General features: G+C 43.5%; 1 protein-coding gene across 2 annotated transcripts in view; it reads left to right on the plus strand.

Moving 5' to 3' along the window:
• The window catches only part of LRMDA (leucine rich melanocyte differentiation associated), a 1,048,937-nt gene that overhangs the window by 171,224 nt on the left and 852,125 nt on the right, over positions 1-25,588 (plus strand). The window contains exon 2 of one of the 2 annotated variants that reach the window (XM_045083584.1): positions 16,785-16,904. The exons of the other annotated variant lie outside the window; for it this stretch is intronic. Coding sequence (XP_044939519.1) covers positions 16,813-16,904 — 92 coding nt within the window. The 5' untranslated portion in view covers positions 16,785-16,812. The remainder of the gene's footprint in view (positions 1-16,784; positions 16,905-25,588) is intronic. 2 annotated transcript variants of the gene reach the window in all.

A 25,588-nucleotide genomic window follows, 5' to 3' on the forward strand; every position in this document is an offset into this window, starting at 1 on the left:
GCTTTCTAACTTCAGTTAGATTACTTGATCTCTGAATGCCAGTTCTTCTTTCTGTCAAATGAGATGGTTGGTTCTAGATTGGTGTTTCTCAAAGTGTTGGATCGTGGGTGGTAGGAGATAATTTTAGGTGGTTCATGGAATGGACTTCTAAAATTTCAGTAAGTATTTATGATTACAATGGACTTGTATTTATGTTAAATAATATTGGCTATCTATTTATGACTATATTATAACATTCATATTTTAGTTTCTGAATTAGCAGAAAAAAATGAGTCAATTAGAAGAAGAACTACAGTCTGTAATATCTATTGTAGAGGTAGGGCTAAAATTATAGTATGGTACTCAGATGACTGGAAGTTGTGACCCTCCAGGCGTGATGATCAGGGTCTATGAATTAAATAATTCACGCATTGTGTGTGAGTGTGTGTGTGCTTGTGTGTGTACACATACACACAGATTATCTTAAAAGTTTAAACATATTCTTCAGCATTTTTACTGTGTTTAATTCTTCTCTGATGAATAGAGCAAAGTTAATTTTAGTGTGGTTGTGTCTGATTTCAATTTCTGATTTAATGGGCTATTCATGAAGATAGCTGTATATATAAGAATCTGATAACCTTACAGCATGATTTTAGACATTGAGGAAACCTGAATGTCTGGGACATGGTGCTGGGACTCTGAAGCGCCCCTCTTACATTTCATTTCATTTGAAGACCTCTAGAAAGACTAGAGTATACCTGCTTGTTTTCTCTGCCAGGGTGTCTGCTCTTCCAGAGTGTACTTCTGTTCTCTGGGGTTTCAGTGGTTTCACCTGTGTCAGAGCATCAGAGTCCCCTGGTCATTGAAAAAATGCAGATACTTGGGCCCTATCTGGGATCTACTGAACAGACAGTGAGAGTGGGAGTGGGGATGACCCAGGCCTGCCCCAGCATCCAGCAATGGCTGGGTTAAGGCACTGAGAGTGCCCGTGAGAAGTACGTATGTGTGGAAGACACACTCCTGGCTTCGACAGCCATTAGAGCCTTGGCTTGGGTCATTTTATCAGAGGAGTGGTGTCCTCTCCGAAGCATGTGCATTCCAGTATTGAGAAGCATTCAGGTAAGATCCTGATCTTGGACAGTTCTGGATGAACCGTGCAGCGTGGAGTAGTCCAGGAAGGCCCGTGTGGCAGCATATGGGCACGTGGGGAAGGCTGTCCTGGTTCTCCCTGTCATAACCCGTAAGTAGAACGAGTGAGCCTGGATTAGTTAACAGATGATTGGTTAAGAGTACCTGATCTCAGAGCAAGTTGGCAGCTTGTGTCTTCCTCTTACCAGGAAAATTTGGCCAGTTCAGTGTGTTTGAGTATCTCCTTCTATGGTAAGTGGTGGCATTATATCTACCCTCTAATTAAGTAATTTCTTCCCTCCAGGACACCGCTATTATCATGCAAGTTTTCTTATCCGTGTCCCATTCACTGGCTCCCACTGGCTGAGAGAACCAAATGCTGTCTTCCCGAGCTTCGCATTCTCTACCTTACTCTGTCTCTTTTTTCTGGACTTGTTTCTCCTACTCCTTTGTCTATACCCTCTGCTTCAGCCAAGCCAGTCCTGCTGCCTCACAAGCGTGTCTTGTTCTTTCCCAGCTTCCATCACTCTGTTCCATCTCCCTGAGTCACCACATGGATTCCCTTGTCCTCCGTGGTGCACAGTTCTTGAAGCCACATGCCATCTCCTGTTGGCTCCACAAACCCTCATGCCACTTTGTGTCTCTGTCTGAACCTTGGGCTCCCCTGCGAGAGAAGGTTACCAGACCAAAGACTGTGACCTTGGGCAAGTGCACTTCACTGGGCGTCCATCTTTGCTAGAAGACAAGAACATCCAGAGGAAGCATCTTCCCCCATCTCCTAGGAAGGTCAGAGGAGATGGTGACTCTGGAGGAGCTTTGTGAAGAGCAACACACTGTTCTTGCCTCTGGGATATTCTTTGGGAATTAATCATGGGCTGCCTTGAGGCCACTCATGTGTTAACTCTCTTAAAATGCCTTTCACCTGCTGTATTATTATTTAACTTTTCTTGAGTCTGTCTTGACTCTAAGTTGGCCTTTTCTTTCCTTTGCAAGTCATTTTTGACTTATGAACATGCTATTCATTATGAAATAACACTGTGAAATGATAGAAGAAATTGCAAGATCGATTCTCTCCACATCTCCCCTTTCTTCCCCCTCTCTCCACCATAAGCTGCCATCTGTATGTGGTCACTGGTACCATATGATCGGTCTGTCTGTGTATCTGTCTCCCATCCTCTTGTCCTGTTCATGCAGCGCACTGTGTGTGTGTCATGGCGTGCATTCGGAGGGAAGCTACTTGAGGTATCAGGGAAACGTCCATGGTTTGGGGCTGACTGGGGTTCGTATGCTTGCTGCTGGTGTTCATCTGTACCAACTGGGGTAGTTCATCGCCGTGTTATGGGATGTGCGCCCTATGGTGGGGTATGAACAAAGCCCCGAAGATATTCCTATTCTTTAGCTGGGACAGAGAGAAAAATATATATGTCAATGTGTTTCTCTCCCAATTTTTATTTCTCCCTCATCTTTTCACCTTTATTTTTCCTTTCCTTTCCTTTCTTTCTTTCTTTCTTTTTTTTTTTTTTTTAAAGATTTTATTTATTTATTTGACAGAGAGTGAGAGATCACAAGCAGACAGAGAGGCAGGCAGAGAGAGAGAGGGAAGCAGGCTTCCTGCTGAGCAGAGAGCCTGATGTGGGGCTTGATCTTAGGATCCTGAGATCATGACCTGAGCTGAAGGCAGCGGCTTAACCCACTGAGCCACCCAGGTGTCCCCTATTTTTCCTTTTCTTCATTGGGTGTCCCAGTCTCCTCCTCCTGAAGATGACCGTGTGCACCAGCTCCCTGTCAGAGGGCAACTCTCCCTGAGGTAAAAGCCAGGAAAGGCAGCCTCTGCTGGGGCTCACGTTAGGTAGATCTGGGTTTGCCCAGGTCTCTGCAAATGTGACAGCTGTGTGGCCCATGTACGCAAGTTGCCCAATTTGAGGGCCAGTGTCTTGCTCTGTGCGTGTAGCAGCGTTATGTTCCGATGCCCAGCAGAGCTCATTCACTCCTTTTATATTTTTCCTTCTCTACTCTTCATTTTGTTCTGGTTTGGTTCTAATAACGTCAGCACCGCTCCCCCCCCCGCCCCCGCTGTGTCATGTTATCTGTGTTCATCGTGGGTGCAGGGTCTGCTTCCCACTGTAGCAGGTTTGAGGGTGCTGGACCAACGCACTGGGAATAGGCCCTCTAGGGGTGCAGAAGCCAAGAGTGCATGTTGCCTGCCCCTTTGAAGGAATTGTGTGTTCACAGATGTTCACAGTTCACAGACTGTTGATGTTTTAATCGGAGAGGCCAGTCATTCTTTTGTTCAACCTCAGTTTTTCATTTTTAAAAAATGTTATATATTTTTTCTTTAAAGATTTTTTTTGAGAGAGAAAGAAGGAGAATGAGTGGGAGGGGCAGAGGAAGAGGAAGAGATAATCTAGTGCAGACTCTGTGCTGAGCTCAGAGTCTGATGTGGGGCTCAATCCCACCACCCTGAGATCAGGACCTGAGCCGAAACCCAGAGTCTAACGCTTAATGGACTGTGCCACCCAGGTGCCCCTCAGTTCTGACTGTATGTATCAGGGAAGGAAAATACTGAATGAGCTGTACCTGTTTGCTATACAATTCTTGCTTAAATGTAAAAACGAAACTCACTTGCTCTTAAGATTTTTTAAAAAGGATTTTATTTATTTATTTGACAGAGCAAGAAAGAGAGATCACAAGTAGGCAGGCAGAGAGAGAGAGAGGAGGAAGCAGGATCCCCAATGAGCAGAGAGCCTGATGGGGGCTCAATCCCAGGACCCTGAGATCATGATCTGAGTCACAGGCAGAGCCTTAACTCACTGATCCACTCAGGTGCCCTAAGGTTCTTTGTATAGGCAGAATATCTCACATAAAAATATCAGCTTTAAAAACCCAGTTGTAGGGGTGCCTGGGTGGCTCAGTGGGTTAAGCCGCTGCCTTCGGCTCAGGTCATGATCTCAGGGACCTGGGATCGAGTCCCGCATCGGGCTCTCTGCTCAGCAGGGAGCCTGCTTCCTCCTCTCTCTCTCTCTGCCTGTCTCTCTGCCTACTTGTGATCTCTCTCTGTCAAATAAATAAATAAAATCTTTAAAAAAAAAAAAACCCAGTTGTAAATGGATCTCAAGTTAAGGAGTTGCTGATTTTTTTTTTTTTTCTTTTTTCCTGCCATGGATTTTGGCTGGGGGTTGGCCTACGACAGTAGTAATGCAGGTTCGTCTGCTTTCACGGAGCCTGTGTTTGGTCCTGGGTGGGCAAAGTGCTTCTTGACCTTTGGTGCCTTGCAACCCCCTTTTCTACTCTTAGGTGCCCAAAGTCTTGCTTACCTTAAGTGCACTTCTCTTCCCTTTACTCAAATTTTGAATTGCTTTTTTTTTAAATTAAAAAAAATTTTTAATAAATATATAATGTATTATTAGCCCCAGGGGTACAGGTCTGTGAATCGCCAGGTTTACGCACATCACAGCACTCACCATAGCACATAACCCTCCCCAATGTCCATAACTCCGCTACCCTCTCCCTACACGCCTCCCCCCAGCCACCCTGTTTGTTTTGTGACATTAGGAGTCTTTTATGGTTTGTCTCCTTCCTGATCCCATCTTGTTTCATTTATTCTTTTTTCTACCCCCCAAGCCCCCCACATTGCATCTCCACTTCCTCATATCACGGAGATCATATGATAGTTGTCTTTCTCCGATTGACTTATTTCGCTAAGCAGGATACCCTCTACTTCCATCCACGTCGTTGCAAATGGCAAGATTTCATTTCTTTTGTTGGCTGCATAATATTCCATTGTGTGTGTGTGTGTGTGTGTGTGTGTGTGTGTGTATTTCCCACATCTTCTTGATCCATTCATCTGTTGATGAACATCTAGGTTCTTTCCATAGTTTGACTATTATGGATATTGCTGCTATAAACATTGAATTGCTTTTTTAAAATTACTTTTAAAGACTGACTTTTAATCACACCCCTTTGTGGTTGCCTCCTTAAGGACCCCATTCAGTGACCATGAGTCACTCCTGTCAGACCTGCTGGGTGGACATTTATTTGGCATATCCATATGACATCGTGGTGTTTCTTTTGCTGTTTTGAACTATAACCTTCCTTGATGGTTTTCCTTCTTCATATGTGTCTGTCCCATCTTACACTTCCTTCTCCAGAATGCACTGTTCAGCCCACAGTGGACATTCAGAAACTTTCTGGTGGTAGGTTGGACTGAATGACTTGTCCCTCCTCTCCTGTATCTGTCCCTGTTCTCTCAAGATGGTGCCCATTCTTTGCTCCTGGATTCACTACTCTGCCTGTTGGGGGTAAGTACCGTGGCAATCATGGAGGAAACATGCAGAGAACTGCCCTCTCCCAGTGGTGGAAGTGGATTGCTGCCCCCGCAGAGGAAGCTGCATAAAGAACTAATGTCCAGTGTGCTCCCTGGGGGCACGTGTGTGTGTGTGAGAGAGAGAGAGAGAGAGATTGAGAGAGAGAACTTTGGCCATAGCAGTCAGAGAGAGGCTTCTCTGAGCTTCTGCAGGTGCCTGATTCTGATGCAGCCTCTGCTGAGCCCCCTGGAAGGCAAAGTCTAGGTTGCCGCTGAATAGAAAGAGAGGGAATGAGGAAGGTGAAGAAGGTATGGGCTCCTGTTCTTCTTTGCAGATGGAGAGGCCATTTCCTGGCACTGGTTGCTGATCTCCACCTCTCTCTCTGCTTCTCTGCTCCATGATTATAAAGTGGTTTTGGCCATTTACCTAAAACACATAAGCCAGGGGCCCCTGCATCAATCAAATGTTGACTTGATGGTGCTAGCAATTGCCTATAGCTCAGGCAAAATTTGCCTGCTTTGGTTTTGTTTAGTGAATGAATTGATTTTCTGAAGAAAGCTCTGTGTGTGTGTGTGTGTGTGAGAGGGAATGGGGTTTGATTTTTTAAGGGGGATTTGTTTTCTTCAGGGGTGATGGCATGGGAAGAGAGAAGGTTCACAAAGTGTTCTGTGTGAGCTTGGGAAAGAACAAATGCAGACGTGAACACAGACAAGACAGACATGAAATTAATGATGTTTTATAACGAATCAAGAACAATGAAAAGATGCAAGAGATCTCAAAGATAAGAGGGCCAAGACACATCAAATGCTTCTGCACCCAAAATGGTGTGTGTTGGGTTTCATTATCTTCTTTCCTTACCCCAAGCTCCCAGTTATAAGCAGGCATGCAGGCCATGGTGCAAGTTGTCTTGTCTACAGTTTTTACTTTTTGCAAAGTCATAGGTTTTTAGCCCTGATTGCAGGCACCACAGAGTGGCTCACCTTGTCTTGAGTAATGAGAATAAACAACTGGTCACTGCACTGACCACTGAAACTAATAAAGATATATAGTACTGGCCTGGCTTAGGGAGTCACAGATGCATTCTTAAATTCTATGTGACATTTATACCAAAAGAACATGATTCCAAACTCACTCACTGCTTACCCATTCTGAGAAAGAACAAACTATTTGACTGATGGTTTGCTAAATTTAATATGCTTAGCAAGTAAAATTATTGCCTACTCTAATGCTGTGTAATTATTAAGATACACTGCTTTTAAAAATACCAAGTGAATAATATTGATTTAGTGAACTGCTATTTAGAAAAATGCCAGCAAAGGAGGAATATTTTATTTTAGCTGCCTTAGAGCTGTAATGGGTCTGGGCTGAGATATGCATGTGGAAATAAATTATGTACAAGGTAAACTATTTTGTTATACAGTACCCATAATATTAATTAAGCCGTAATTTTACCAACAATGCTTTAATTTAACAAATAAACAGGAATCATCTGTACCATTCTTTCAAATATATAACTTTGGGACCCTAATAAAGCATGCGGAAGCACCTGCAGTTAATTGTAAAGCAAACAGTGAGACTAGCAACTTTAAAGGGTAATTGTAATTTATAATTTATTTATTTGACTTATGCTGGATATAATTACTGTTATAATGCATTATTATTTTCAGTCCAGCCGAAGATCTATCTGATTCCAATTGAGCACAGGCAGCCTGGTGGAGCTTTCCACTTAGGCCCCTTGAAAGGATGCTCTGCTCCCCTCCGTTCCCCGCGACGGGAGCTTGTAAAATAAAGAATGGATGGGCTTCTGTCAAAGGCAATCCTTGTTCAAAGCCATAAGAATATTTCCATTTGCGTTTAACACAAGAATTTTCCCTGCCCTCGCAGTCCTTCAGATAGCAGTACTGGGGAGTGACACTGGCAGGGTCTGCACACAGTGAGGCCATGGGTGACCTGGCCAGGCTGGTGGCTCCGTGGGGAAGGAGGTGATGCGTTGAGAGGGGGTGGGTGCGCGCGGAGCCCTCTCTTCCCTCAGTTCCTGTCTGAGGGTCGCTGCTGTTTGTTGTCCTGGTGCTTTTAGGCTTTGTTGTTGTTGTTCTCAAGCGCAGCCTGGAAGGAACAACCCGAGGGGGAAAAATACCACCGTGGAAGAAAAGAAGCAATTATAGCTGGCTGTTTGTTTGTGGCTAACAGAATGCTGAAATGGCAGATTTGCAAATTTGTAAGAGAGGGAAGCTTAGTGTTCATCTTTATCAGCCAAAGTGGTTTCTTGTTAGCGGAGCAGCAAGCTAGAAAGCGACCGATTTTGACAACATAATTTACATCTTTGTATAAAACTATTGCTGGCAGCTGAACTAATTTGTGCTGGATTAGGTTGTTTGTCTCTGCTGCTGACTAACCATGCAATCTATCAGAGGCCGTTTTCAAATATCACTTTTCAACTGTGCCCTTGAGAGGGGGAATTGATTGGGGATATACGGAGCAAAATTACTCCAATAACTTTATAGAAGAAACAATTACGGAATCATACAGATGTGAATAATTCTGAAAAGTAGGAGCAAATATGATGAATTTAGCCCTATTCCTATCTTTCACATGTGCATGAAATTTATAAATAATACAATCACACATTATTGGCCCTGTTTCCTCTTTCTTTCTGGATCTCGGTCGATGAAGGTAATAGGAGAAAGACGAGGTAAGTGCTTGGTGGAAAAGATTCTCGGAGACCGTATCTGAGGATTTGGAGATGCTGGTTCTGTGAAAGTCACTTACGAGGTTGCTGGAGACCATAGTTAACATACACGTGTCCCATAGAATGTCTTTTCATCTGAGTTTTCGAAGTTTTCAAAATCAGTGCTCTGATGGAGAGAAAGAGACCTCAGTCAGGCAGATATATTTGTGCGACCAAATGGGTGATAAACATACAAATATGTTTTATCATGCATTTCCATGTTATGTTAATAACTGTACCGTGCAGAAGAGGAATGGGGTCTCTCTTCTGCTCTTTGAAGTGAATATCTTAAATGTTTCTTCCTGTCCTCCAAGGAAGATAGGGGATGATAGAACAATACAAGGAGGCAAAAAAGGAGGGGGTCTGGGGCAGAATTCACAACTGATAACTGGGCTGGAGTTGTTTATAAGATGCCTGAGATTAGCCAGCAAACAAAAAAACCATTAAGCACCTATTATTTTAAAGCGGTGAGCACATTTTTCATCACTTCCCTCTGATAAATTTTCACTTGTGCATCCTGCTCCAGGTAATTAATTGCTTTCAGTTCAGAGGAGTAATAATGCAATAAATTATGCCAGTATTTCTAGTCAGAGGATCATACTGCAGCTTCCTAACCAAGGCAGCGCTAATAGCAGTCCAGGAGACCACTGGGTCATGAGAAAAAACAGTGCTCCGTTATTATAAATTGGTTATGTAAAGTGTGGAAGGACCAAGTCCTCAAAATTGCTTCCAAGTGATCTTATTAACAGAAGTTTGCACCTTCATGGGTTTGGTCAGGATAATCCTGGGTAAAGCTCACATAGCTATCCTCAGCCCTGGAAGCTTTGCTGACCCTGGACACCCCAGCCGTGATGGTGGGGTCGTTGTCAGAGGGTAGAGCTTGCCGTATGCAAGCACTGTTCTGTACATGCACCAAATGTATTTAATCCTGGTAGCAAACCTCCGAGGTAGGATTATGGCTGTTCTCATTTTCAAGATGAGGACACTGAGGCACAGAGTTCTTAGGTGACTTGTGAACCTGGTAGGGGAGTCCATGTTTTTATTTAACATGCAGCATCTCATCCTGGGAGGAGGTTGGCCTGACTCCAGCCTCTTTGACTGCAATGAATCAGGGTTGGGTGGGGTTGGAGGCAGTTGGGAAGGCACCAGCTACTTCCAAAAAGTAGTTTGAATCTTCCTTGGTTCCTTACCAAGAGAATAACCCACTTTGGTCAGCTTCTGAAAACTTCTAACTTGTGAACCTCTTGTTGTATAGCTTATCCCCCCACCCCCAGGCTTTAAAGCGTACACACGTATCCGCTCCCTCTCCTCTGCATAAACAGCCTCAGTGGTTCCTCTTCTCTCCTCCCATCTTCTTCCATTCTTTGCCTTCTCCAGGAGAGCTCCAGCTTTCAGAGGAGCCTCCAAAGGATATTGAGAGAAATCTGTGGCTTTCTTTAGTATGTGGTGAACTTGTATTTCCTATAGACAGCTTAGAGAGGAGGCGATGCTCTGTCTTAGCTGCTTTCCACCTGCCTCTGTAATGCTGTACACTCAGAGCAGCGCCAAAGGCAAGAGAACTAGTTGACCTTGACTGTCCCATGTGATCACCACCACGACTCCTCCTTTCAGTCTTTTGACAAGCTGAAGGTTTTCTTGCCGCTTTTAACCTTGAGTGATTTCTGGTGCTGAGGAGGCCAAAGAAATGTTCTTGGGCCGAGAAGGTGGGGTTGGGGACCAGGTAGAGGGATGACCAGGAGAGGGACTACCGAAGGCGCAAGGAGAGAAGAGCTGTGGTCTTTCATATGAGGCTGGGGGCTGGGGAGGGATCATCTTGCTAAATTGCTAGGGAGGAAGGTCCCCTTGGAAAGGGTTTAAGGAACAGGGTCATGGGGCTTCATGACATTTGGATGTTTTTACCTTATCTCTTGTCCTAAAGATGTGTCTTCAAAACCACTGCTTGGCATGTTGCAGGGCAAACAGGGGATCAGAGGCAAAGAGCCCTCTACCAACCATGGCGTTCCCTGGATAACCATAGGCTCCCCTGGGTATCCACAACCAGGGAAGGGAGGGAATCTGGAGTGAAATATACAGTTGTTTATGCAATGGCTGGGGTATCAGTATTCTGCCTGCGTGGCCTGCCAGTTAGTGGATTGTGCTGACTGATGTGGAAGCAAACAGGCTGGGGTTGGAGGGTTGGCACATCTGCATTTTCTACAACAACCCAGCCTGGTTTTTAGGCTGTCCTAGATATTGTGCCAGTCACTGGGCTTTGTCCCTAATTTACTGCCACTGATACTGTTCCTTAAATTGAGAAAGTGGTTTCCTCCTGGTTGGATGCTTCCCTTACTGGTCTCACCTCCTTGGGAAGTGGGCTCCATTGGTTCATGACCTTGTGGTTGCAAACACCACTTCCCATTGCCACCTACAGTTACTTACCAGGGTGAGCTTGCATTTTGTTATCTGTGTATTTTGCCTACCTATGAGGTCTTAATATTCACCCTCAGATTTGGCCATATATGTATATTAGTCATCATGCAAATACTACTTTTGTATTATTCCTGACCCAGAGGTTGAATTAAAAACAAAGTGGGAGGTAGGGGGTAGACTGGAAGGAGCAACTAGAGATTTTCCTTGGAGCCTTTCTCCACTGTAACAGTATTCTGAGTTGTGTATTCTCCAGATACTTGAAGATATGGAAAAAGATGAGTTTTTAATGAAAATCTAATGTATTTAAGGAGGATGATTTATGACAAATTTGATCCATATTTTAGGCTTTTGGAAAGTCAGAAGTGGAAGAGGTTTGGTCCATAGATGGGATCGTTGAGTCTGGCTCTTCCAGGACTCTCAGTATAGAAGGGGGAGTGGACTGAGGGCTACAAGTGATATAGAAGGTCTCAGGGCTGTTATCTTTGGGAAATAGTCTGTAGAAATCTTGGTTAGGGTGAGGATGGAGAGGGTTGAAGGGCCAGCTCAGCTAACCACCAAGGCAGTTTATCTAGATGGTTGGATCTTGGCTATGGTTAGAAGTCTAACTCTACCATTAAAACGTTGATAGTGTAGTGATTTCTCAGGCTTCAGGCACAAACTATGGGCTTACCTGCCATTTTGGGAAGATGCAAATGTTCCAAACTGGAGATTTCAGATTTGTTCAAGACCCAGGATGGGGCGCCTGGGTGGTTCAGTGGGTTAAAGCCTCTGCCTTCGGCTTGGGTCATGATCTCAGGGTCCTGGGATTGAGCCCTGCATCTGGATCTCTGCTCAGCATGGAGCCTGCTTCCTCCCTCTCTCTCTGCCTCTCTGCCTACTTGTGATCTCTCTATCAAATAAATAAATAAAATATTAAAAAAAAAAGACCCAGGAAAGATGTGTAGAATCTTACTTAAGTAGCAGTAACAGGTTTGTAAATCCCCCCCTTTTCCCCCCTGTTAATCACTCAAATCATCACATATGCCATTGATTAATTCTCTACCTCCCCTATTAGGTTGTTCTCCTTGAGAGGGCAAGACCTTGTCTATTCGATGGTCGAGTTTCTAGCATTCTATACAGTGCTTGGCCAGTGGCTGGCCCTTGGTAAATAAATATTCTTCATGTGAAGAATAGACATATTAAGATTGGGAAAATGAAAACACAAAGAAGATGATAAAATATCACCCATTACCAGACTATTGTGAGTAGACTCATGTTAAGTATTTTCTTGTACACTTTCCAATCTTTGTGAATTGCCCTGTCCCCACCACTACTCATACGAATAGGTACGTTTTTCCCCCTCCCACAGCAGAATCCTGGTTGGATAAGTTTTTAATTCTTTACAATTTTTTGTTTGTAAAATTCCATGGAAAATGGCAGTACAGCATCAGATACTGGTCTGTGACTTGAGCTTTAGATTTCTAAGACACACATGAAGAATATTAAGATGCTAACGAATTTGGGGGTGGAAGGTACGGAAGGGATAATAACATTTCATTCTTTCATTTTCATATTGTTCCTTTTGGGTCACAGCAGAACACTGTTTTCTGTTGGTGTATATACTATTCATTTTCTGACTCTGCAATGGATCACACTGAAAATCAAGTGCACTCCTCCCTGAGAAGAGATAGAGTTTGGAGAAAAAAGAAGAGCACCAGGGACTTCCCAGACTAACTCACTCTGTAAAAATATTTCCGTCCTTTTCATAAAAATGCGCTAAGTGTAAGCCTCTGGCGGCGAGCCAAAGCCAGGACCCGGGCAGTGCTGAAAGTCTCTGGCTGCTCCTTCCTGGGCTTTAAGTTTGTCCATGACTCGACCTCAGAGCCCTGGCCCATCAGAACTCCTGCCTCTTTACGGTGGTGCTGAGAGTAGACCGGCCAGCTTGTTTCCAGAAGGCCACTCGAGGAGTGGAGGGATCCGGGAGAGTCACTGAGTCCTTGCACCCTGCTTCTGCCATCACCGCCTCCAGTCCCCCCAGACTGTGAGCAGCCTCCTCGTTGCCCACAGAGCCACAGCTGGAGGCTGTTCCGATCCTTCTGGTAGGATTTTTAGTGCATGTGTGTGTGTGGGGGGGGGGGACTCAGCTGCTTTCGCAGATGAGTAACCCAGATCACTAAGGGCCAGACGGCTTGCCTCCTGTCTTGCCCTTGTTGGACCCAGAAGCCAAGAACTTGCACTTGCTGTGACTCTCTAGAGAGCTGACCTGGGTGTGGAAAGAGATCTCTGCTCATCGGATAAGAAAAGTGTGGAAGTAGAGGTAGCATTCTGCATGGAAAGAACTCTGCAGTCACCATCAGCGTCATGGTCAAGATTGGAAGAATGTTGGGCAGTCGAACCTGGTAGTTTTGTATTTTTTAAATGACTCGTTGCAGGTCTTTCCCCTCACTGCTGCCAACCCAGCCTTTTCCTCTTTTTTTCTCTCCTCTCCTCTCCCTTTCTCCTTTTTGGACTTAAGAAAGGGTCCTCAACTTTGTAATTTTAAAACATATTCTCCTACACATGTCATTGTTCTTTTTAATAGGATCAGCCAGAACCACTCTGTGCTGAGCCCCACGTTTTCACATTATTATCTCATTGTCTATCCCGAGTGTTATAGCCTTCCTACGACTTCCTAACTAATCAGCTATTTCAACTTTCATTCCATAAGCTTTATGTCTGAGTGTAATTAAATGAGCATTAAGTCCTTTTTTTTTTTTTTTTACTAGCAAAGCCTGAAAGTTCTGATATTACAGTAATAAGTGTGAAGTGAATTTTGAATGGCATTTATATCTGTTCATGGGCTCTAAATGTTTGATTTGCATAACTAGTTAAAATGATATCAGAGCAGCATATTGATTTAATTCCATCTCAGAAAACTGTTAATTAATAATGATAATAAATGTGTCAGTCCTTTATTATCTGCTTTGAATTGGTGATGATAGCTATATTAATACCACTTCAGTAATAGACCTCTGCTGGCTATTGTTGGCAAAGCTTTCAAGGCCTGAATCACCTGCAATCAGAATTTAGAAAATTTATTGCAGATCAGTTTTAAAAAGAAGAGCCATTCCATCATATATGTAATTTTATTAACACCTACATTTTAATTTAACATTTTATTTACATAAATCATCGTGATCAGAAACTTCAGGAGGGTTTTAAACAAAGGCACTTTTTCATTTTTATGTTCCAAGTTAAAAGTTCTCTGATGGAAGGACTGAGCCCAGGATGATCCCTTTTTGTGGGGTTGGCAGACCCGTGGTCCCTCCTGCTGCATTTCCTCCTCGCTGGGCTAGCCATTCTCAGGCTTGTTATTAAAGTGGAAGCTGCTGGTTCTGTTGCGTTGCACACGTGCTCGTGTAAATGGGAATGGTGGGATTGTTGGTGATTATGGGGGGGATCCTTTCCCTTCTCTACTCTTTCAAGGACAATCATAGTTTTAGGAGCTGGTGTCACTTCTCTGGTTTTTGGGAGAGACGTGAAAACCATGATGTCATCTCCATCGCTGGGTTTCTGGAAAGCAAGGATAATATGAATAGTTATCCTGTGATGTCTAGGTGTTTCCTCAAACTGAGATCTCCAGGGCCTGGTAATGCTGAATTTCTAGAAGAGATGTCAGAGTCCAAGAAGAAATCTTCCAAGTGGCTCTCAATGGCTTAATCTCTGTCACATCCAGTAGTCATGACTGTTGATGAGTGTGTGTGGAAAATTTTATAATCTCACCTTTCTTTTCAGACTATTTTTTTCCTTTAAATAGGCTCAATGCTAGGTCATGTTAGGCTTCATAAACACACCACACACACACACAGCAGTGCTTAGCACCAGAAGACACTTAATGATTGGTAGCTTGTATTTTCCTTTTCCTCTTAAATTATGGGCATACACTTGCCATTCCTTGTCTGTCCCAGGCTAAATAAAGACTTGAACAGCCTGTGTTCTTGGAATCAAGAATTTAAATAAAAATTAGGTCTACATCAAGAAGCCCGAGGAGCTTGCTTCTTTCCGCATTAGAAGTTTACCCCTAGGTTTGACTTGATGGATATCAACACAATTTGTGTAATTGGAGTCTGCTTCCCTCCCAGTCCTTCATGCTGGCTCACATCTATGGATGTATAAGGGATTGTTACTTATTTGGAATTGACATAACATCTCTTCCTTCCTGGTCTTACTTCCAAACTGAATCTGACCTTTTGATCTTCCTTCTGCCCTCTTAGAGAAGAAATTACAAACCATGACACCATGTAATGGCAGAATCTTCCATTGGTTATAACGGAGCTATGGCCCAGGGAGTCTGTGACATGCCCAAGATCTCATAACTCTTAACCCAAGTCACGCATCCTGTCTGTACCACCTACCAGTTCACTCAAGCAGCTCCTGGAACCTGGGTACAACCTGAAGTAAGAACTCCAGTTCTTTCTTTGGACGTCCATATCTTTCAGTTTCTGCTCATCACTCCCCTTTTTATAGTCAGGTTCCACTAGGCAGTGAGCCTTGTGGCTCCCCCTCCTTCCCACTGCCACATGGAAGCAGGAGTGAAGTCTTGGCTTCAGAAGAGCTTGCTAACACTCTCTTCAGACTGTCCCGTCACCAGTCCTTTCCATTTCTTAATGGGAAAAAACACATCCTTTGTTTGAGCCTGTGATAGATTAGCATGGCTTGGAAGGAGTGCTGGCTTTCCGAACTCCTGTGGGTGTGTCTCCAGATGAACATTTCTCTCCTGACTTTGATTTCTCTCTCAGCAAGTGGGGGTGTAATTCGCCTTGACATCGCTGGCCATCAGCGCCACAATGAAATGGGCCTTCTTTGACTCAAAGTGACAGCCCTTGGCCCCTATGACATTGTTTCCATAGATTTGCAATGAAACAGTTTTATATTTTGCAAAACAGAGTGATCTCCTATGACTGGCATTGATGTGGTTTTGCCATGGTCTTCTGGAGGGTAGGGCTGTTTCCACTGACCCACCCTAAACTGCTTCCCCTTGTTCTGGAATCTGGGCACATTGCTCTTAAGCTGCTTGGGATGATGATTTTGTTTGTTTGGCTGTTTAATCATCATTGAACACCATAATGTGTTCTGTCCTTGTGTACATACTTTTTTTTTTTTTTGGTGGGTTCCTAATATTCCAAGACCTTCATTGCCCATCAGCAACCTTCTATTACATTATAGTAGAAGGGGGTCAGTACCTTAGAGAAGGTACCTTTTCCTGGAAGGTGAGTTCCTCTGGTGCCTCTCATGCTTAGAGACAATATGACGTATGGTCAGAGGGAAAATCAGTCTCTTAAACCTTTGTCCAAGATGTGGAAATCTTGGAGGGAGGTTATTAGAGCTGTACACTGGTAGTTGGTCTTTTTTCAGTGAAGCTCAATTCACATTCTGGTTGTCCTCGGCATTTTATAAGAATACATGGAGGCAGACAAGTAAGGATATTTCATCATCCCATCTAAAAAGAAGAGACTGCTGTGATACCCCCCCTTTTTCTTCCTAGAAAGCTCTAACCTTTGTACTTTGAGTTTTACCATCTTAGTTAGGCAATACTGAATTATTAGGGAGGGCTTTACTAATATAGTGTTAGATTTATTAAAATATTAAAATAGTTCCAGAATACTTCCTAAGCTTGCAACCTTCAGACTCCCACACATATGTAAATGTGCTGGGGATTTAAGGAAAGATTTTCTTTTTTGCCATGAGGTGTGTCTTGTGGGGCAGGAACCAAGTTGTCCTTCTGTCTGGTTTCTGGAGAGCCTGTGTCTTTTATAGCATACCACTGCCGAAGGGGTCCCTAAAGTGTGTGTGTGTGTGTGTGTGTGTTTTCTGCTATGAATTTTTCCTCCTGGTGTCAGAGGATCAGGCAAGCATTCTGTTCCCTGCCCGCTGCCCCAGCCCCTCCCCAAGATGTCAGGTTTGGGCTTTGCCTCGTCATGGATTCTGCTGGTGAGAATTTTCAGAACAACTCCATGTGCATACTTCTGTGGGTTGGGGGAGGAGTCCCAGGAGAGTGGATTCCTGGCAGAAGATGTGGGGAGCGCTTGAGCATGTGTTTGAGGGGAGATGGGATGTCAGGCTCTGGGAGTTCTCTGGAACTGTCTCCAAGGCATTGTGACTATTTACATATTTTGAAAAAAAAAAAAAATCAAGCGTCTCAAAGGGATGGCTTTTCTTTTTACAGCCTTGGTTTGCACATTCTTTTAGATTGTGACCTGGCTCTTTCTCTCTGATAGTTGTAAACTGTATGGCCCAACTTTCTAAATGGAGGAGGAGAAGGGGTCACCGAGAGCCGGGGCTGCACGGAGAAGCCTGGGAATAGGAGCTGCGAGGTTGGCTTGTGAATTTGGGTGGAGGTAGGTGACCCTGCTTCCCAGGTGTGAGAGTAGACGACATTGATCTTAAACACCCTCTTTGATGGCCTTGCCAGTCCGAATGTGCTTTTTCCTAGTCCTCCCCACTCCCCGTGTGTTTGTGTTCTTTAGCCCCAGCTGTTTGTGATATTTCACTGTCAAATACATAATTAACAATTTTGTAAGCCAAGTTTAGTGGTGTTTTCACATCCATGCACTGAATGTCTTTTCTGTCTTAAGCCGGTTACATCTTTTTTATTTAAAGCTGCCTCCCCTCCCCTCTCGCCCCCAACAAAACCTGTTTCTAGAAAATTTGTCATTCTAACATTTTTCCAAAGAGGGAACTGTATCAGAGTGGACTTGGGAAACTGTATCAAAGTGGATTTGGGAATACAGATGTAGACGGTGGTGTGGAATTGCTTTGGAATTTGAAACTGGTTGTGTAGACTGAGCTGTTGATGGATCCAGTTGTGAATAATTTTTTGAAACAGATGAGGTCAGTGGCAGTTTTATGACTAGGATTTTGACAGACTAGCTTAAGTTGCTGGGATATGGGTGAGAAAGCAAGTCACAACTCAGGGTTGAGCCAATGAAGTAAAATCAAGGAGTTAAAAAAAATTAAGAAAGATCTGTTTACATTTGTTCTTTGAAAGCACATATTATAGTAGATTCTCCCACAGTATATTTTAAGTATTCTTTTTTTTCCCTTTTCCAATCTAAGGAAATTTATTGATATAAATAATCACATTAGGGTCAAAGGAGAAAACCAGATCATCTTAATAGAATTCAAAATTCATTTCTGATAAACTATTTTTAGTTATGCGGCTAACCTAGTATTATGTAGTGACTTAACATGATGGAAACTCGTTACCTTGAGTCAAAAGCAGACATCCTTCAGTGGTGCAATATTAGAGAAAGTCAGGACTGAGATAAGAGTGTCCATTTCTATTATGACTTAAATTCATCATTTTCTTCAATCTTGGAAGGTCTCACCTATAGGTTTTGGTTACTCTGGGGCTGAATCTTACCATTAGGCTCTCTGTTTTGGCCTGCCCCATGTTTAAAAATTTGAAAAATTATTGAACCTTTAAAGAAACTGGAGGTTTCACCAGAAAAACCCTTATCTTGGGTTTCTCTTGAGAAATCTAGCAAGATGAGGCCTGTGCTCCTGAGTGTCACATGGGGACCAGAGGAAAGTGGTAACTCCCGCCTCTGTAACCCCAGGGGCTCATTGTCTAGGTCACAAGGGCCTTCCCTCACCTACCCGGTGGGCTCTTGAGTTTGCAGTCAGTGCCTTAGTTAATGCAGGAAGTTAAGAAATAGAAATAGTTATATAAATAACAAAAAAAGAGGAGATAAAAATACCGTTTTGAGGGAAGTGATTGTGAAGCTGGAAAACTTAACAGAATCAACGGAAAAGTCCTAAATTAATGAGAGTTACAGGAAGTCGACAAAACAGAAAAATTCGTATAGCAAAAGAGAAGGAATACGAGATCTCTTTTAGAATTAGTAGCAGCAACAATGCCTACAGATTAATTTCGCAAGAAATACAGGGCTTCTGCGGAAACTATAAAACCTTACTGAAGAAGGTAAAAGATAAGACCAAGGACAAAAATGGCCATGGTCCCAAATAGTTTAAATTTATCAAACTGAAAACCCGTCCCCGAAGGGCTGCCCTTTTTAGAGAAAGGAGAGCAGTTGTGGGCTTGTTTTGCTATGGGTGCCTGAGGAATTGGGGCTACTCTGGGGTGTTTCCCAGGAAATGGGGTACTGGGGATAGAGGCTCTGATGATCCTTTGTGTTTTGGGTTAGCGGACTCAGTAGTTGGTAAATGGCAGGCTGGGTCTCCATTCTCTTTCAGGAGCTCTTTTCCTGCAGTTCGGATTATTCGGTTTTCTTAGAAACCAGCCTTAGGCCAGGGTAGACTGGAGTCCTGGGGTACTGTCCCTGAGTGTCTGAGAATGGGGTCTGGCCTCTCAGGTTGGATTATGGCCTTGTTTCCGCATTTCCCTGTTTCTCTCTATTTATATGCCTTTTGAGGAGTTGAGTCTGTCAGTTGCTTCGTGCTTTCTGTTTTCAAAGTCTTTCAGTTTCCTAGGGGATTTGAGTCTATCCATTCTTCCCGCAGGAACAGATTTCAAGGTTCTGGGCTTGGGGAAAAAAAAAATTGCCCAGTGGGCCTAATTTTTGTCCATAATGATGGCCACCACCAGCACCCACAAGGAAAGAGATGAAGAATGGGTCCCAAAGGGAACACTTCTGGTTCTGCAGTTAGAGGAATTGATGAAACAAGAGGCATTTGAGTTGAAGGATTAAAAGAGTTGGCCCTTCTTGACATTTAATAGGATGCCCCAAGCTGCTTTTTCTGATTAAAATATTTATGCAGACATTCCTGCCCCCTGTGTATTGTCAAGTTCATGGTCTACCCCCCCCCCCATTATTTCTCTTCAATGTTTGGTCTGCATTGCTCTTTTACTATCTGGGAAACCCATGGGTTGTGGTGGCACTGTTTATTCCTTTTTGAGTGGCATGTGGAAAGTCCTTTTGCCTGAGATTGCTGAAACTGGTCCATACCACAACTATCTTATTAGAGAAATTCAAGGCTCATAGGACTGAAGATTTTGTACCTGAACCAAATACATTTTAAGTGTAAGTATTTATATTGATCAATCCTTTGTAAAGTTCAATTCAGTGGGAGTTTCTTGGATCTGCCTATCTACCTAGCTACTTATGTGTCTACTTATTTCTAGGCTTAGGTTTCCTGGAGAGACTCTTAAATGGAGTTGAGCATAGCTTTGGGTTAAGACTTGGGTTCAAACCCTGGTGCTGTCACTTAGGAACGGTGTGGTCATGTGACCTTGAGCAAATGACCTCGCTACTCTTAAGACTCATGATCTACATCAAAGAGTTGTAAGAATCAAATAGGTAATCTAATAAAAAAAACCTCACAAAATGCTGGCATATGTAAACTCTTAGTAAAATACTAGCTGTATTAGCATTAATTCTGTGGGCCGTCGGATTACAGGTGAATTTAATTGTCTTGTGTTTTTTTTTTCATGGATTGTATTAAGCTTTGCTCTGATAAAAATGTGTCTAGTTTTCAAAATGATAAGTATAATTTTTAAAACTGATAGTCTTTTTTTTTTTAAAGCTGTTGCAGTGATAAATAATCCAGCGAGAGTCTTTAGCCCTCGTGGGTCTCTGCGTGATAACCCAGCAGCACAATCTTCATCATCTCTAACTGAGCAGTTCCAAGATTTACCCCCCACCCCCGGGTCTACCCAGGGTCTGGAGAGCTCCCCACCTTCGAAGACCCGAATCTGCAAGGCTTTTCTGTTGTTTCACTTGTCGATTGGGGAACCCATAAAACATTCAGGCAATCTAAATGATAAACAGGAAACAGCCAGCCATTATCTATATGAGATAGAAATAACTATCTCACATCTATTGAGGGCTGCTGCCACATTCCCGTTTTACTTGCGTTGACTCATTTACTGCTCACAGGTAGGAACTATTACACCCATTTTGCAGAGGAGAGATGTTCCGAGTTAAATCATCAAGGGTGAATGGGAGGAAGCTGGTAGAGGGGAGATTTGAACTCTGTGAAGCCGGCACAGTTAACTGGTGGGCCCCTGGTTTCTCTGTGTTCTGATGTCGGCGCCAAGACTGCACACCTTTGCGGGCAGCTGTTCTCCCTCCGCAGCCAGCTTCTGTTCCGATGGGCCCCTGCCTGCGCCGGTAAACATTACGCAAAGTTGTCATGTTGCTGGAAGCCAGATACCATTTATGTGGGAGCCACTGATGGGAAATAAGTAGAAAAATGGAGAGAGAGGGAGAGGAGAGGAAGAAGGAGCAGAGGTGACTTACAGAATGTGAGGGTTTGGCTCAGGAGGTCCACCTCTCGAAGGCTACCGTCGTGGAAACCTTGTGTAACTGTACTAACAGCGCTGTGGTTTGCCCAGAGAGCTGAAGTGGGATCCTGAGCTACAGAGGTGCTTAGTCTCACGTGGAAAATGTTTCGAAGGAAAAATTGGAACTGCTGCATTCCTTAAGCCTTCAGAGTACATGGGTCTTTTTAAGTTTATTTTACACTGAGCAAGGCAGGGCCTGTCACACGCTGATTTCTCCCTCCCCTCTGGGTCTCAGCTGTCTTCCTAATAGGCAGCTGCCCAGAGTGGAGTGTGGCATTGTTAGCCATCCGGGGTGACCAGCCTGTCAGCCCGGCTGGCTGGAGCCCTGGACGCTGGAGGCGCCTGACAGCAACCCCATTTGCATCTTGTGCAGAGAACACCCACATCCTTTTTCATTAAGAGGAAAGTTACCCTAAAACACCAGACATGCTGGCTACTGGAGACCCTCAAATAGCTTCTTTGGGATCCCATCCTTCACTATGACAGCCTCGGGAGCAGTAGCTTCCAAATTACTTTCTTTTTACAGTGTTTAAAACTCTTTTTCCAAGCAAGGTTTTTTCGGCTGAGCCCGAAGAGAGATAACAGATCATAGAGACGTTGTTCGGGTTAAAGAATGAAGGAGAAGCCGCCTCCTCTCTCCTGCTTTGTCTCGAGAATATCTCCATTCAATCGCCTGGTTCCGAGGAATACAGCTTGAGAACCACTGTTCATGGCAGAAGGCAGTTTTAATCTTGTAGGATTTCCCTTCCTTTCTTTCACTTGCACTAACTGAGTGGCTTCTATAGCTGACCTTCTCAAATGGCAAAGGGTTAAGAATATCATAAAAAATTAAGCCAAGCTCCTCTCAGGACAATTTGTAAGCCCAGTGTCCCAAATGGCTTTGGGGAAGGGATGTGACATTGTATAATGACTTCTCCGAAAATTTGTTTGTTACTTTTTCCTCCTTTCTCTATCTCTATTCTTCTCTCCTCTTCTTCCCCCTCCCCATTCCTGATTTGATGAAACTGTTCGTGATGTCCAGCTTATATTTTGCTGTTCACTTTTTTTTTCTTTTGCTAACGTGTTGTTGTACTTTAGCAATTTATAACTATGATCAATGTTGTGACCTTAGGGAAATTGCTTATATAATTATAGAAAGTTTACAGTCGTAAGACAAGGAATGGGGAAAATATATCACTGTAAAATATAAATATGTTTAAATTACATTTAGGATTTGGAATAGTTCCTCGCTTGTGTTTTACAGAGTAATCTGTGATTTAAATCAGGTTTAGTTGTGTTTTTTCCCCCCTAAATTGGGTATTATAAATCAAGAGTAGATGCTGGATATAGCACACAAGAGGATTTCTTATACATTTTAATGTTGCATAAGTAAGAAATACCAGTAGTTCAGCAGTAAAATTGCAAATGTAAGCAAAAGTGAAGATTTTTCCAAATTTAACTAGGTTGCATTTGTTTAGTAAACTCTAGCAATAATTTACTGTTTTATTACGTTTGCCTTTGAGATCTGGGCTGACTTTCTTGTTCCCTTCCTTAAGAAAGAAAAGGGAGGTACATTACTGTAATTGCTCAGAGCTAGGAAAAAAAAGCAAGAGTACCATTTTGCTTTCCCCACCTGTGACACATAAACTTAAAAAAGGAGAAGGAGGGAAGGTAGAACACTTATTAGGATTAAATATATTCATGGATGTATCAGTCACACAAACTGGGCACTTATTTTTGGTTGGGTCAGGCTTTCTATTTGTGCCATCTGTTGTGAGACTAAGTGTTTTTGTGCAAAAGGAATTAAAGTGTTAGGCCCCCTTTTGCATGTGTAAGCTGCTGGCAGGGGTGGGGACTGGTGAGTAAAGGAAGCCAAGGAAGTCCGTTGGGAATGGGTGCGTCTATGTCTGGAGATCTCGTGGGATCTCTGGAAGACAGGTAGGTTTCACTCAAGCTAGTTTCTGCTACACCACAGGGGTGAATTTCATTGTGTGAAGAGGGGGTCACATGCTCCAGAATGGATGCTAACCTCGGGGAGAAGGTGGGCGGACGGCCGGACCTCTCAGTCAGCGATGAGGCTTGGTGTGTTGCGCTCCAGGCGGGAGGGATTGTCGCCGACCACCCCTCCTCCTGCCGCACGCTTCAGATGGTTAACATGGACCCCAGCTTAGTTTAACTGTGGTTGGAGAGAAGTGAACTCTGGGATTGGGTTGGATGATGTTGATTAATAGGAGTGAGAGGGTGAGAGACTCCAGGGCCAAGCAGTAGGTCCATCTTGGTGGCATCTGATGTTGATTGGCTTTGTCCTGCGCGGCTGCGCTCGGAGAGCGGACATTAAGATTAAGTGATGCTGTCGTGTTGAGGAGCACGGCACTGCATCATTCTGGGAAGAGACAGCTGGGGTGGTTAATCCTTCATCACCAAGGGAGCACTGCCAGCGGAAAGATATACAGCCAAAGATAACCCTCCATAACTTGTGCTAAAGATCAGAAAACTTTGAATTCACATCCATCTGCTTAGTCTGGGGTGAAGATGAAAGATAGGCAGAATAGGAAATAAAAAACTCCTGAGGGATTAATCTTAGGCACGGTATGTAGCCCACAGAGTGAGCAGGCGGGAGAGAAACTTTTACGTGGCGTTAAAAGGGAATTAAATGCATCCGGTTTCATAGCAGCTTCCTAAAGTAAAATTAAATGATACACATTCTCATCTTTCTGTTGGATTGCCATCATTTCACCCCAAAAGGCTATCTATCCCCCCATTAGACCTCCTCTGAATTTTTTTTTAAGGATGTGCCTTTAATTCTCTACCTATGGACAAAGCATGTGAGCAAGGAACATTGGAAATACCTAATGAATAGGAAGAGAGAGATTTTGGTTTTCTCCTCTCCCTGTGTGATTTTTTAACAAGATAGTCACAAAGTCTGTGTGTCGTCTGTGTGTGTGTGTATCTGAGTGTGGATCTGCAGTGTTCTCGTTGTGAATATTTCTGAACAGCTGCAATGATTTTATATATCATGTGTAATCGAATTATGCATTGTTGTCATACCAAAGTGATGTGCAGGGGGAAAATAAATCAGGAAGGGAAATAAATTAGAGGCCCCTCGCACATCTGCAGCTTCTCTGTTAACACAGTGGTCAGGCTGGGGAATGTCTGGTGCAAGGTGAGAATGTTAGGGACCTACACGTTCTGTCCTCAAGTGACTTCCTGTGTTCAGTTTAAAGGGAAGTTTTGTTTTCTTTGAAACCGTTTGGGGGTATTTTTGTCTTTTCCCCTGCCAGTTTGGTATTTGAGAGTCTGAGTGAGAGTCTCACTTTGGGGCCTAGGCCATTTGTGCTGATGGGCAGAGGCAACCTGTTCTTCCTCTGCCAGACTTAGCCTCACTTGGGCCCTACAGGGCTGCAGCCGTTTGAAGGGAGGGAATAGGGAAGACGTGAGACAACGGAACACAAGCATTCAGTTAGATGAGGAAATGGAAGTCAAAATGAACCATCTGTGGAGAGAGACCAGAGTTGAAGTTCCTGCTAGGCATTGTGAACTTGGACAAGCCTCTTTCTCTCTCTGAGTGTGGTACCAATGTAAAACTCGAGCTCAAGATAGAGGTGAATTGTCTTAGGAAGGAGAAAGGGTCAGGGTACTGCTGGGAGATTAAAGGAAGAAGTTTTTCCCTATATTTTTGGGTTGGATGATATCAGTCTTTTTCTGATATCCTGGGGAAGGCGTCTTAGAGAAGATGACTATTCATATGGTAAATTTTACATCTCAGATGGCCTAGGATGGTCTTGAACATACAGATGATGTACTAATATGGGCAGAATAGGAAATAAAAAATATATCCCATAGATGTATGTATATGATTAAAGTTTATTTCAAAGTTTTTACAAGTTTATTTAAAAGTTAATTTTACAGTTTAAAATTTTGGTTTTTATTTTCAGTAGACGATTTATTAAATGGCGAAGTGTGACTTAATTTCCTCTGTAAGGCTTAAATAAATCTTCAGAAAAGATACCTACCTCTTGTCAGACCATGAGGTTTCATTTCGGATCCAGAAAAAAGTGGTGGCGACTTGGGGAGAAAGTGGATTGTATTCATAATTTCCGACGTGCAAGCTTGGGGTGGAGGGTGGTGGTCGTTCACCCAGGAGGAGCTGATCCAAATGTCTCTCTTCTTGAAAGACCATCACATTGGGTTCACTTGCCCGAGAAGGTGGTAAGGAAACTTGGCATTCTTAACAGATTCATTAAGGGGAAAAGAAGAGGGGGGCGATTCTGAAAGTGTGCCACCATGTGGAGGGCGGCAGGGCAAGATGTGCAAAGAAGTATAAGACTCAGACGTTATGTGGTTACCTTCATCGGTTTGAATCTTAGTCTCGAATCCTCTATTTGCTGAATCTAGACCTTTCCCTGCCAGATCCATTCTGAGTGTCCTCTGACTAGAATCACCACCGATCCAAATGGCCAGAAGACCAGGTGGGGGGGATGGTTGATACTCTCCAAGCTTGGAGTAAAATGGAATATGTGGGAGATGTGATATAAGGGCCTCCATTTAGGGCAGTGATTGCTTTTCAGGGGATTTTATACTTGGGAACAAATCACTGGGCCAGTGAATGTCAGTGACTGCTGGGTGGTATATATATTTTTTCTCTTTGGATGCCCAGATACCAAGTTTTTGCTGTTCCTGGTAAATGTAGGTTTTCTGTTGTCTGGTCTTTTGAGAGATTTGACTGGTTTCAAGGACAATGGAAACCTCCATGTTACTCCCTGAGCATCTGATGAGATTATAGCCAAATATCTCTCA

This window comes from Mustela putorius, unplaced genomic scaffold (genome assembly GCF_011764305.1).
Source record: "Mustela putorius furo isolate JIRA1106 unplaced genomic scaffold, ASM1176430v1.1 tig00000698_pilon_pilon_pilon, whole genome shotgun sequence".
NCBI classification, from domain to species: domain Eukaryota; kingdom Metazoa; phylum Chordata; class Mammalia; order Carnivora; family Mustelidae; genus Mustela; species Mustela putorius.